General features: G+C 35.7%; 1 protein-coding gene across 1 annotated transcript in view; it reads right to left on the bottom strand.

Moving 5' to 3' along the window:
* LOC142865674 (uncharacterized) overlaps nucleotides 1–15,517 on the bottom strand; it is a 144,349-nt gene that overhangs the window by 13,770 nt on the left and 115,062 nt on the right. The window contains 1 exon segment of the mRNA XM_075998856.1: nucleotides 12,771–13,640. Coding sequence (XP_075854971.1) covers nucleotides 12,771–13,640 — 870 coding nt within the window.

The raw sequence follows: 15,517 nt of genomic DNA, 5'->3' as shown, positions 1-15,517 counted from the left end.
GTGTATCCAACTCAGAAAACCTTACCACAAAGTTAAAAGAGAATTAAAAGAAAACCCTTTTATTATTCAATTAAAGCGTAATGTGATGTGTACAGTGCCAATCCAATGAGACATTTCAAAGGCACACATAAAGTTGTTACTGTACCTAACTATGCAAATCCTAACTTTTACATACATGTTATCTAGATAAATAGTAATTAGCTTTGATGAAAGAAGAAAGAAGTCTAGACAGCCCTGTTTGTCATAAACAGTGCACCATAAACTTACTTGGTAATTAGTGAGGCTCTTTTTTTGGTAATTGGTTAAATTCAAATAAAAAACAAGTATCTCAAGTCAATGCAGGAGGAGATAATTTTGCAACTTAAGCTCAGTGCTCACTGAAGTTAGGATCCCGTCTTCATATGTAAATTGTGGGATAGGGAACTATCTTCCTTGATATTTCATTCCAAAGAGATGTTTCTCAGTTTCAGAAAAAACATTTCTTAAAAAAATCCTTTTCAAAAGTCTTTCAAAAGAATATATATATCTTAGGCAGATAGTTAAGATCTCTGACTTTTCTCGGGACAATGGTGCCCTGTTTTGGTGCTGTTTCCAGCCATTGCTCCACCTGGGGAGATGGATAAGGCTACCATTGGATATTGGTGCTGCTCCATCCTTAGTTCGACCCTGATCTGCTTGTACACCTGAGAAAGGAGGGAATGTTTTATCAATCTAGCCTTTCCCCAGCCCAGGCATAATAAGATTTACAAAGTGATCTAGGGTATCCTAAGGGTAATTAATATGTCATTAGCTTTAATCTGCATTGCAGTTCACCCTCTTCATGGGCTTTCTTGGAGGGAGCTCCTATAGTTTGATGACATTTTCAAGACACGTGTTGATTATTGGATAAGAACCTACACCTCTGAAGATACAAATTCTGATAAAATAAAATTAATGAGCATGTTACCATTTTAAAGTAAAAAAATAAAAACCACCCAAGAGCCCATCAACTCATGAGTGGATTATTAATATTTACTATATGTTTACAATGAAATATTACTCAATTTTAAGAAATGACAGTGAACTAGCACCGCTTATATTCTCCTGGATTTAATGAGCCCATTATCAGAAGTGAAGTGACACAAGATCAGAAGAAAGGGCTGCACATGTATTCGCCATAAAATTGGTACTGACTGATTAACAGTATAGTGCTCAGATGGTGGTGGGTGTTCACCAGGGATTCAGGAGTTTGGAAATAGACCCACATCTGAGGGATGCCCTGATCATCATGGAGGGGAAGGGCATAACTCTAACCCTTGCTAGTGAGAGGCACAGATATAAAATGTGACTGAAATGTTTGTACTCTCATATTTTCTCAAATAAAAAAAAATAAAAACCATACATGTTTTCTAAACTTTTTAAAAATACCAAATATTGAGTCACAAAGAAAATATAAACATCAATCAAGCAATGATTTCAAAGTTACTTCAGCAAAAAAGTCAAGTTTATTTAAAAATTATAAATGTATGAATAAATTTTGATTTAGTAATCTCATGCTAGGAATTTATGGTTAGGGTGACTTTAGTGAAAATGTAAAATGTAGGGAAAATTATGCGTTAAAAATATAAATTATTATGTCGCCTATAATGGTAGCATGAGAAGATTACTACATTTTAATAGAGATAATTATGTAAGGATACCATGGTTCTTCTATTTAGAGGTCTAGGAATTTAAAAAAATGCACAAACTGATACTTTGTACCCTTGGATTTTCTCTTTCTTCATCCCACCCTATGTTGTAACCACACTTCCCAGTATGAAATCAGCTATTTTGATTCCACGGATAAGTGAGATCATACAGTATTTGTCTTTCTGTGCCTGGCTTACTTTACTTAGCATCATGTCCTCCAATTCAAAACATGTGGTCACAAATGACAGAATTTCATTCTGTTTGAAGGCTCATTGTGTAAATGCACCTCATTTTCTTCATCCATTCATGTGCTATTGGACTCTTGTGCTTGTATACCTGGGCTAGAATGAATATTGTTGTAATGAATATGGAAGGACAGATATATCTTCTACATCCTGTTTTTGCTTCAATTGAATATGCATCTAGAATTGGGAGTGATGGGTCATATAGTAACCCAATTTTCATTGTTGAGAAATCTCTGTACTATTTTCTACATTGGCTGTAATGAGAAAATACATTTTTCAAGACTCATAAGGGAGGAGGGTGATTGGGATTGAGGGATCAAATCTTATCTACTGGGTGAAACCTATATTTGTTCAATGAATGATACACTAAATGTCCTGAATTTAACAGTATATAATTCATAGGTTCATCAAATCAATGAACATGACTGGTACCTCCTAAATTTATTGAAATACAAATAAATTTGGTTGTCCTAATTTATATTCACAGCAACATTATGCAAGTGTTTCAGTTTCTCCTCATCCTCACGAGCACTTAGAATTCATCATATTGAGAACAGGCATTCTCACAGGTGTGAGGTGATAGCTCATTGTGGCTTTATCTTTCATTTCCATGATGATTAGATAGGTTGAGCATTTCGACACATATCTGTTGAAAATTCATTTCTGTCTTTTGAGAAATGTCAATTAGCTTTATCATGTCCTTCCCAAAGTATACCTAGATAAAATCATCACACTGTGTCCAACATATACATATACAATTATTTCTCAATTAAAAACAAATATATAGCAAAATAAATAACAATGACCCAATAAGATTTTTGAACAGGAATAACAAATGGATATTTGATATAGTACACAAATAAGCCACATTCCAAAGGTATTACATTGAAGTACAAATAGAGAAATGAATAAAAGAAAGAAAATGACCAATTTACATATCAACTTTCAAGACACAATCATTTCTATTTGTCTGTTATTGTTCCTCAAATTATCTGGCTTTATAGTTAAATGCATGTGAATATGTCTCTCTACATATGGTAAATCCCACCATTTCAATGTATATGTTTCATTGTTTTAGATCTGGATTTTCAGTGGAAAGTTAAATATGTCATATTGCCTATTTTCTGAGAACTCTCCTAGAGGCTCCCGTTTGTCATATTGTAGATGAACGGGTTAAGCATTGGATTTAGGATGGTGTAGATGACAGAGACCACTTCTCCTGCTCGGTGGAATGAGACTTTTGTGGAAGGGACTTGATAATGGCAGCCACATCAAATAGAGACTCCAGGGGTATGTGAGGAAAGTGAGTAGCCAGGGTTTCCATGTGCCCCAGACTTAAGATTGTCACCAATTGAGTGGATGCAATGAATACATAGGAGGCCATAATAGCTAAGATAGGAGGGAGTAGAAAAATAACACCATGGATAAAAAGACCCTTATAAAGTGTCAGCAGAGACTAGTTTAAATACAGCTGAGATCTCAGAAATTAAATGATGACCTTCCCTGGAGGTGAAGAAATGGAAAGTCAGAGGGCAGAGCACATGGATCAAGGCATTGAGCACTGTCCTCAGCCAAGATGGAAGCACCAGGAGAGTACAGAGAACATGGGTAACGTGCATTGAGTAGCACAGTGGGTTACAGATGGCCAGGTAGCCGTCCTAAGCCAGGATGGCCAGCATTTGACACTCTGTTGCCAACAGGGTGATGAGGAGGAAGAGATGAATTCCATAGTCAGTGTGAGAGATGTGATGATTCCTACAGAGATATTAGAGGGCCATTTGAGGAACAAACATGGACATATAGAACTGGTACATGAGGGATGGCTTGCTCATCAGAAAATATATAAGGCAGTGGAGAGGAGGGTAGGGCTGAATGAGAAGAATGACTGTGGTGTTTCCAGAAAAGACCAGGAATTCCAGCATGGTGAGGACAAAAAGGAGCCAGGGATCCTGGGGGCTGTGAAACAGGCCTAAAGGATGACACAACCCTTGATGTTTGTTGTTCTGCCTTGCTTGTTCCTTATTTGTTAACTTTGAAAATAGATTGAAAGAGATATATTCACAATCTGTACATAATTACTCTAAATTAAATCACAAGGCACTTTTCAGCACTTCAAAATCATTTTTTTCCCTCCCCTTCTTCTTTTAGTTTCAATAAATAATTATATTTCCCTTTCATCAGGATTTACTAAGGAATCATAAAAGGGTTCTAGAATATGACACTTGCCACATTGGAAGAGAGAACATAAGCACTGTTGCATTTGAACATGTACTTTTGAAATATTTTTCCTTAATTAAAGTTATAGAAATTGAAAACCTCTCACAGTTACAGTAAACATCTGAAGAACCAAATACAATAATTTAGTTACACTAGACTATGAGCTAGTTAGAACTAAATAGCAACATGTGTTTAAAGGCTACAGCTTATACCACTGCATGGATACTGAACATTTTCAGTATTGAAGAATGTTCTGTTGGATGCCAAGCAGACGCCAGCCATGGGATCACACTGTACTGGCCTATACATAAGACTAACCCACAGAGCAGCCAAACAAGTATAGCCAAAGAATGATCTACACTCAGGAGTGTACATGGTAACAGAAGGGCAAAACCTACATTCATCCATTCAGGTCATAATTTCTACTGCAATGCAGAAAAGGCTGGAAACAAAACAGAGAAGACTCCCAGGCTTTGTAAGCTTTCATTCTGTTTATAGTGATGGGCACAAATATATAATGTCAGGTAAATGTAACTGTGATGGAGAGGAGTAAAGCAGGAATAGTGGAAGGAGAGTTGATGGTAAGGTGAGGTGTGGGTGTTGTGCCCCTGGGGAGATCCATTTGAGCAGGGGCCTGGATGAAGGTAGTTAGGTCACTGTGTGAGGATATGTGGGAAGAAACTGAGTATGAGCGTGGTGAGTTTTGGCTAAGTGGTGCGATCTGTGTGGAGAATAGAAAGAAAGGTGCAGATTCAGTAGAGACAGGGTCCTTATACTATTTCTCTCAAACTCCTAGAGTAAAATACTTTGGGGCATGCACCCCTAAAATTCATACATATACTCTTTATTTACTAGTATCAGTATATTAGCAAAGCATCATCACTACATTTAAGGATAAAAGTAAACATCTATACAAGTTCTAGTATTCTCTCACTTTACCCCAATGTATCATTTGCCTAAGGGACATTAATTGAGTGATTGTGCTTCCTTATAAAGTCTTAAAGTTGTCAGAAGGGATTAATTAAATTGGTTGAATGGACCAAATTTTTGCCACTCAGTATATAGCAAAACTTCTTCACAGCCAAAAGCTCCTATAAGTAATGCAAAAATTTCCATAAACAAGTCATTTGGAAAAGAGGCATATGGCATACTTATAAGTACCACTTTTGGGCAACTCAAGCTCCTCTACTTGGTATATAACTTTGAACGAGTTCTTTATGCTTACTGACTCTCAGTTTTCTCATTTGTAAAATGGGAATTGGACTTAATTTTTTTTTTCCTGAAATTTGTGGCTGGAGGCTCCTAAAGAAAACCAGGTAAGTTATAAGTAAAGAAAACACACTATATTTTATCTCTGTAGTCAGGCTTCTATGGAATGTAGTTAATTAGGCACAGGAGTTGGAGAATAAAAAAAAAAAAACCACAATGTTTGTATAGGTAAAGAAGTAGAAAATGGCATGGTGTAATTAGGAATTCCATTTATTTGTAAATGGTGAGAGAGCATGGGTCATGTGTAGGATCCTTCAGCAGTGGCTGCTGCATAGTAGATACTTAAACATTTATGAAAATAACACAGGCGGAATGATGAAGGAGAGTATGGAAGGAAACTATCAGGAATTAGAGTCCAATCCAAAGGAGCTTTATATACTGATTATGAAAGCTCAGAGACTGTGGAGGGCTCTGAAGAATTTTATGGAGGGATTGATGTGTTAAAACTGGCTGTTTAGCATCCCTCTAGCTAGTAGTGGTGTAGGGGGTGGGTTGGAGGAGCCAACTTTCAGGGAAAAAGCATAGTTGGAAACCCATCAGACCAGTCACAGTGGCAGTGACTAGGGCCCTGCTGAGGCTTTGGCATTGAGGAAGGAGAGAAGTAGATTCAGGTAATATTAGAAGTGAGATGAAGTGCAGAATGGTATTTCTTACTGAAGTAAGAACATAAGAGTCAGGTAAGAGAAATATTAAGGAATTGATGGGATTTAAGCCTACTTACCACTGTGATATGGAATGAGACACCCCTTCCAAATTTACTATTTTTGAAGTCTATGAAAGAGGTTGGGGTGTGCAAAAAGACGTCTTCTCTTTCACTATCACCTGCAACCCCCATCCTCACCCCTGACTCCTCCTTCCTGGGGTGCCCTCGCCACTCTTGCCCATTGTACCAATCACCATGTCTCTCACTTTTGGAGGGCATTTCTGTAATGATGAGTATAGACATTTTGGGTTAGTAGCTCCTTGTAGTACCTTTCCCAAAAGATTGAGGTCTTTTTAATTTTTTTTTTATTTCAGCATATTACAGGGGTAAAAATGTTTACATTATGTATATGGCCTTTGCCCCACATGAGTCAGAGCTTCCATTATGTTGATCCCCCAGACGGTGAGCACTGCAAGCATTAGGTGTATATATACCCATCCCATCCTCCACCCTCTATGCCACCTGACACAAGATCAATTTAGTTCTGATGAATATCGTCTTAGATCACCTTCTCTCTCTGGTGTGCCATGGTGGCCTTGCCACTGCTTGATCCAGTCCAGGGCTCTCTCAGTACTCTCTGGCAGTTGGCCTGGTCCAGGGTCTTCTGCTGTCCTGAGACAAAAGCATTCCTGTGCTTCTCCTCTGCTGGAATAGAGATCACTCGGGTCACCCATTTTCCTGTCTACACCCCTTCAACCATGTTCTCACCTCTCAGGATCTTCTTTCATGCCCCACCCTCTTCTTGCTCCACTCACATGCTCTGGCTTCTGAGGACCTGCCTTGTTACTAGAACTGCCCCTGAATGCTGTAAGGAAAGGGCTTGCTGTGTAGGGCAAACCCAGAAGGTAATGGACATAATATTGGAACTCAGCTTGGATACCTATTTTCTAAAAAAAAATATTTTGAAAGAGGTCTAAAACCTCTCCCAATTTTAAGCACATACATAGAATCAAAACCCTCTATGGGTTATCTGAATAAAAGCAAAAATGGAAACAAAAATGGGGGTTCATGAATGAGAAATCATTCTGGCCAACATGGCCAATATCACCAATGTGATAATATACAAAGAATAACCCTGTCCTATTCTAAACCACTTGGTGACTATATAGGTAATTTGCAATTTGAAATTGTGGTAAAATGCACCCAATATAATATTTGCCATCTTACACATTGTTAGGTATGCAGTACAGTAGTGTTAAGTATAATCACACTATATGTGAAAGAAATTTGCAGAACTTTATTACACCCAGTAAACATAGCTCCATTTTTCCATTTGTTCAGTCCCTGGCACCACTATTTTAATTTTTGTTTCTATGAATTTGATTTTTCTAGATAGTTTGTAGAATATAGGTATTTCTTAAATACAAAAACAAAAGTATAGCCAGCAGAGAATAAAGACACCCCTGGTTTTAGTAAGTACCTAAACACTGAGGTTAAGGTCTGTGATGTTCTCCACTGTATATTTTATTCATTCACTCATTCTTTCATTGAGGAAGGAATATATTCTACAATGTGTCTAGGACTGAAAAACATAGTGTTGAACATATGAGTTCTGTAGACATTTCTGCAATTTTCAGAGTCCAGCAAGCTATATCATCTACTAATATATATATATATATAACTGATATATATAACTGATATATTATATATATATATATATATATCAATAGATGGTATTAACAGGCCATTGTCACAAGATGGTTTTTGTTCTCTAAAATTACATTTTGTGCCAACAGTCTCAGCCAAAAGTTGCATTTTAAATGTCTGAGCAAATCTTTTGGGAATTTCTTAAAAGTTTTTTTAGCCACCAGGTGCTCCACTTGCTACATAAGGTGCCATTGGGGTGCGGTGGTGGGGAGCTGGTGCTGGGCTGCCTGGCTGAGCACAGCCACTGCCTTGGTGGCTCAGCAGCCATGGCAGCGGTGGCACCATGCTGCTTAATTTTGCTGGGCATAATGCCATTGGCATTTAGATTGAACATTATTAAAATCCAATATATGTAAAATACTATTCCTTAAATTAGGAGGACTAACCATTTCTTGCACCATATCTTTCTTGCAATCTAGCAATAAAATCTACATGAGTTTCATTAACATTTTGTTTAACATTTATATAGGAAGCTACAGTCTAAGTCTTTTTCCATACTTTAATACAGCACTGTTGAATTTGAGAAATAGCCTGATCATCACATTTTAGTTGAACATTAATATCAAACCAATTTTCTTCACCCATAATTTGAGCCAGAAATTTTTACTGGTGGGTCTGTAAGCTCATTTAGCTAGGGTCTCTGACACATCTTATCCCTGCACCAAGTGGTGAATTGTAAACATTTAATCAGAGATATAACTGTTCACACAGGAGATTTCCAATCCCAAGGAATTAACATTTCTAATTGAGCCAATTTTTTAAGTGAGCTCTTGGTGTCAAGAGAGTTTGTGCTGGCTGTGCCCAGTGGCTCACCCCTGTAACCCTAGCACTCTGGAAGGCAAAGGAAGGAGGTTCACTCAAGGTCAGGAGTTTGAAACCAGCCTGAACAAGAAGATGGCCATATCTCTACTAAAAAATAGAAAGTAATTAATTGTCCAAATAAAAATATATAGCGAAATCAGCAGGGCATTGTAGCATATGCTTGTAGTCCCAGCTACTAGAGAGGCTGAGGCAGAAGGATTGCTTGAGCTCAGAAATTTAAAGTTGCTGTGAGCTAGGCTGATGCCATGGCACTCTAGCCTTGGCAACAGAGTGAGAGTGCTGCTTTTGTCATTCCATTTGTCACTCATAAACAAGGGAACTCTGATATTTACCAAGAGATTCATAATCCAGCACAGAGCATGAAAGGGGTTTTAATGCTTTTATTTGAAGCTAAAGACACCTGGACTTCCTGGTGCTGATGATTATGTTATGGAAGACACTGAAGAGGTATGTGGTGCTCACTGTCTCACCTCTGGCCACTGTGAGCATACAAAAAAGGATTGGATCAAAAATCACTAATGAAATTTTCAATCAAAAAGTGGCCATGAATCCTGAGATTCCTCTAGAGAGAATGACCAAATTGTTGGCCAAAGGTAGATGACTAAAAATGAGAACTGTGTATTGCACCATGCACATACTAAAATAAAGGAAGATAAAGTTATGTAAAACAAATTCTCTAAAATTGAAATATCAGATAAGAAAGGTTATTCCAAATATTTTCAATCCAGAGAAATCATTCTATTATATTCTAACACTGAAAATACACACTCATAAGTAGATTCTAGATGGATGCATGTTATAATATAAGTAATTCATAGAAAATTAAATTCAATGCTCTTTATTTACCTAAACTCCCTATTAAGAGATTGCCAAATTCTCATATTTCTTTATATAGTACTTACCATATGCATCACCCACTTATTAATGCTTCACTTATTGTAATTATTTTCATATTTATGATGTTATATGTTAGGATCTAGTAACAGTTTGCTTTTACTAAGCAAACAATGAGTTCTTGATTTAATCCTCTGACCTTCAGAATTGTTTATCTTTCATAGGACTTTAAGGCTCTTACTTTAACTTTAGGACAATGAATTTCTCTAATCTTAATTAAATAATCAGAATGCTATATGTATAGCCTGTAAATGGTCTCAAGCTTTCTAGTTAAAATGTTATTTTCCTCCAAATTATAAATACTCAACAATTCTCATCAAAACTTCTTAAAAAGGCCGGGCGCTGTGGCTCACGCCTGTATCCTAGCTCTTGGGAGGCCGAGGCGGGCGGATTGCTCAAGGTCAGGAGTTCAAAACCAGCCTGAGCAAGAGTGAGACCCCGTCTCTACTATAAATAGAAAGAAATTTATTGGCCAACTGATATATATATAAAGAATTAGCCTGGCATGGTGGCGCATGCCTGTAGTCCCAGCTACCCGGGAGGCTGAGGCAGAAGGATCACTCGAGCCCAGGAGTTTGAGGTTGCTGTGAGCTAGGCTGACGCCACGGCACTCACTCTAACCTGGGCAACAAAGCGAGACTCTGTCTCAAAAAAAAAAAAAAAAAAAAAAAAAAAAACTTCTTAAAAACTTTGTGAACTGGCTGGGGGTAAGTACAACAGTGAGAATATCGTAGACCAAACACAGACAAAAAGAACAATGGCTAGATACAGTTGTAGAGGGAATGAAGATAAAAAATGGCAAAAAACTAGATATAATTATGAAATGAAAGAAGCAGAATTTCCACTTATAAATTCCGAGAGTTGGTTGTTCTGTTTGTCCCTTTGCTCCACATGCAAAATCAATGACTTTTTTTTACCCTGGACATTTTCAATCTCTTCTCTGCAGTCACAAGCTCACTCCCACAGACATATTGACAGCTAATTATGAAGCATCTATTACATATCTAACACTGTCCTGTACTTTTTAATCCTATTTAAATATAAAATCAATTCCATAATTTATAAGTCCTTCTGAGTATTTACCTGAACAAAGTCGCCTGATAAAGTCAATAAATCAATTAGTTCGATGACCAAAAGTAAAAGAAACAGTAGCCAAAAAGTGCTTTCAATAGCTTCCCAAATTAGAATGAAAAGGTAGAATGTACTAAGTAAAATGATATTACTACACTGTGGAATTATTCATACCTTCAGGTAATTTTATGAGCACCAGTAAGTTTTATAACAATCTTTGCTGTAATTGCAGATCACATCACATAACCAATACTTAATGAACTTTGAAATAATAAAAAAACATAGTAGGCCTAGCATGAGTAATAAGCATGTAAGAACAGGGGATTGGCATGGGCAGGTTCTCATTCAGAGGCTTAGGGTTTTAAACAATTAATTCAATATAAAGGGAACAAAATATTTCCTTTCAGATTCTTTGAAGTTTCTAGTTTGCTAGTAAATTCTCAACACTTTTGAAATTACCCATTTTGTCTAATATTTCTTCTTTTCTGTTCAAAATAAGTATATATCCACATTCAAACAAACATAATTACTTACTCTGTAAATATACTGCAACTATAGGTCAACTTAACCATGATGTATTTGCATACTTGATTCAATATAAATTAAAAAAATATGCTTATTTCTGTTTTACTGGCCAAGCAAGTTGCATGTTGAAAGAAAAATGTAGGATAAAATGTAACAACTAGTCATTCCATGTTCAGGAATGTATGGCTTTTCATTAAGTGCAAAATCTTTATTATAAGCATTACAGCAACAATATAATTATAAATATAATAAAAAAGCTTTGGGAACAATATTCTTCAAAGTAGAGCAACTAATAAAAAGGATCACAAATGATGTCTTTGTACTGTGTAACCCAACAGTACATTTTTGTAATCCATTACCTCCAACATTGAATAACACGGGATAGATTAATGTTGGTGCAAAATAACACTTCATTCTATCTACAACATGTTTGACATATTGAAAATATTTTTAATTTAATGAAACAAATTAAGTTAACATGCAATCTAAAAATATTCCAAATTTCATTTTATTTTATTATCATAATGTGCAATATTAAAACAAGTTATTTTTCATATTGTAATTTTTTCATTCTGATTATAATGAGGAGAATATTAGCCTGTACACCTACATCATACATCACTTAAAATATTGATTGTTATAAGAAAACTCCATAGTACCTCTCAATTTAGTAAATCTTACATTTCAGTGTTTTTAATTTTTCATAGAAAAGTACATGAATAATGCCTACTTAATAGAGAAAGACCTCTAATAAATGTGATGTAGCTATCATTAACCACACACATTCACATGCACGCTAAGAATGAAAGCATACCATCTATTGTATTTAAAGTTGAATAATATCAGTATTTGCTTGTCACAAATAGCAAAACAAAATTTCAGTTTATTACTATTTCACCCCACACTGACAAGAAAGTATATTTTACATGTAATTATACCTCTCAGAAAATCTCTCTCATTTTAAAGCTAACATACAAATAAATCAACTAACTATTTTAACTGGGTAGTTCTTTATAATGAACAACCTGGTTTAAAGAAATGTGTGAATGTGTTAGTGTATTGCACTGCGAGTCATCGGATATATGTTTATACTTGATTCTTGATTAATTGCATTCTGAAATTTATTAAAGTAGTTTTAAATATCAACGGTTTTTGGGTTCTCTAAGGTATATCTTTTGCATAAATATTTTTTCACATTCATTATATTTGTAAGGTTTCTATTCTTTAATATTTTTCTGATGTTGAGCAATATTTAGAATATATTGGAGCATTTCTTTCAGTGTAAGTTCTCCCATATCTGGTAAGATATGTTATAACTATAGGTATTGTCAGCAGTCTACATCATTATATTTTACTTTAAGTTTCAGTACTGTTGTGCATTTTAAGGCTAATACATTGGAAAAGCACTTAAATACTCATTACATTTATCTAACTTTTTTCTAGTATGATTTCTTTGATGTTGAATAAGATGTGAACAAATATTAAAAACTTTGCCACAAATCTCAATTCGTAAAATTTTTCAGTGATAGGAATTCTTTTATGTAGATTAAGGTGTGAGCACTGGGAAAATGCTTTGCCACATTCCTCACATTTGTATGGTTTCTCTGCTCTATGGATTCATTTATGTAGAGTGAGGCCTTTTAGCTGGATAAAGGCTTTGCCAGATTCTATACTTTTCTAGGGTTTCTCTCCAGTATGAATTCTTTTATGTTGAGTAAGGTGTGTGCACCAAGTAAAGGCTTTGCCACATTCTTCACATTTGAAGGGTTTCTCTCCAGTATGAATCCTTTTATGTCGAGTAAGGTGTGTGCACTGGGTAAAGGCTTTGACACATTCCTCACATTTGTAGTGTTTCTCTCCAGTGTGGATTTTTTTATGTCGAGTAAGGATTGAGGAATGGTTAAAGGCTTTGCCACATTCTTCACATTTGTAGGGTTTCTCTCCTGTATGAATTCTTTTATGTTGAGTAAGGTTTGTGGACCAGGTAAAGGCTTTGCCACATTCCTCGCATTTGTATCGTTTCTCTCCCATATGAATTCTTTTATGTAGAGTAAGTGTTGAACACTGGGTGAAGGCTTTACCACATTCTTCACATTTGTAGGGTTTCTCTCCAGTATGAATTCTTTTATGTAGAGTAAGGTTTGTGCAACAGGTAAAGGCTTTGCCACATTCTTCACATTTGTAGGGTTTCTCTCCAGTATGGATTCTTTTATGTTGAATAAGGATTGAGGACTGGGAAAAGGCTTTGCCACATTCTTCACATTTGTAGGGTTTCTCTCCATTATGGATTCTTTTATGTTGAGTAAGGTGTGTGCACCATGTAAAGGTTTTGCCACATTCTTCACATTTGTAGGGTTTCTCTCCAGTATGTATTCTTTTATGTTGAATAAGGATTGAGGACTGGGAAAAGGCTTTGCCACATTCTTCACATTTGTAGGGTTTCTCTCCATTATGGATTCTTTTATGTCGAATAACGTGTGTGCACCGTGTAAAGGTTTTGCCACATTCTTCACATTTGTAGGGTTTCTCTCCACTATGGATTCTTTTATGTCGAGTAAGGTGTGTGCACCGTGTAAAGGCTTTGCCACATTCTTCACATTTGTAGATTTTTAAAATGGCTAATGTCCAAAACAAGAGACATAATAAGTGAGGACAAGAGTGTGCAGGAAATCCATCCCTGTAGACTGTTATTGATTATAAATGGATAGTGTCATCATACAGATTTGTTAAAAAATGTAAATAATACGACTGCCTCGTCATTCACCAATTCTACCTATGAGTATACTCATATAAAATCAGTATCTGAAGAAGATTCTGCACCCCCATATATATTGCAGTATTATGCACATTAGCCAAGAAAATGGAAACAAACTAAATGCCTGCTATGATGAATAGAATAAAAAATGACTGTACAAACACATACCATATAATACTACTAAGCCATGAAAATGATAAATATCCTACCATTTCAGCAACATGGATGGATATAGGAGGCATTATGCTAAGTAAAATCAGCCATTCCCAGAAAGATAAATACTGCTATGGATAATTTTTTTAAAGCTGAATTTACAAAAGTAAAGAGTACAACAGTGGTTTCCAGGGTGTAGAGTAAGGAAAAATGAGGAGATTTTAAGGGTAAAATCTTTTAGTTATAAGATGAATAGATCTTGGAGATCTATTGTATGGCAACATGATTAGAGTTATTAATAATGTTTTATACGCTTAAAATTTTTAAGACCATAGAACTCACTATTAATAAATGTTCTCACTATAATTAAATGATAAATATGTGAGATGATGGATATGTTTATTACCTTAATTATATTGTTTTACCATTCATACACACATCAGATCACTACAGTGTGTACAATAAATTTATGCAGTTATACAAATATTATTTGTGGAGACTTCCAACCATTAAGCACCCCACACAGAAATATATGCACACACACACATATGAGTGACACATTTCTGATGCTACTAAATAGGAGGAAATTATGGAACATAAGTTATCAAAGTATTATATATCAATTGGGAGTATAAATATATTCAGTTATTTGAAGCACTGAATGAGACAGTGTATTTAAGAATTATATAAGGTGAACAGAGAAAATAAACTATATTATAGTTTGAGTATTTGGGTATAATAAAGTTGAAATTTTACTCTCATTTTATACTAGAAAAAGATTATTTTAAGTCAAATAACATTAGATATTTTTACATTTAGGAAGAGGATATGCATTTGTACAAAATTAGTGAATCTGACTTTCGGTAGGATTGCCTCTGAAAACGTAGAATTGGAAATCATGATGCAGAAAATATAAATATCTTTCCCTAGTGTTTCTTGTATTCCAGAAACAAATCCCAATATCTTCACTATTCCCCTTTACACATTTCAGAAATGAGGCATCAAAAGGAACTTAAAACATGGACCTGAGCATGGAGGATCACCCTTACAATCCCAGCACCTTGGGAGACCAAGCAAGAAGGAAGCCAGTATCTTGATACCAGCCCTAGTAACATGAGGAGACTCCATTTTTATAAGAAAATAATAATAACAAAATGGTAGCTCATGCCCATAAATCTAGTTACTTGGAAGACAGAGGTTGTAGGATCTCTGGACCCCATAGGTTTGAGGTTGCAGTGAGCTATGATCAGCCACTGTACTCCAGAAAGAGCAGGAGAGTGAAAGGCTATCAAAAGATGGTTTAATGTCATGGTCTTCAAAATATGCACAGATAGTCCCATAACTCCTAAGCAATAGAAATGCTGATAGATAATGTATTCCCTTATAAGCCATGACAACAAGTTTGGCTCTCACTGAATTCTAAGGAAGATCACTGCATGGGTAGAGTTCTTAGAGAGTTTAAGAGCGTGGGACAGAAGATGTCCTTCTAAAAATCATTTCCAAAGAGCAGAATATTCAAACCCACTTTTAATATCTGCCTTCCTCCTT

Source organism: Microcebus murinus, chromosome 31 (assembly GCF_040939455.1).
Source record: "Microcebus murinus isolate Inina chromosome 31, M.murinus_Inina_mat1.0, whole genome shotgun sequence".
Taxonomy (NCBI): domain Eukaryota; kingdom Metazoa; phylum Chordata; class Mammalia; order Primates; family Cheirogaleidae; genus Microcebus; species Microcebus murinus.
Note: the sequence above shows the minus strand (reverse complement) of the source record. Positions and strands in the feature narration are given on the sequence as shown.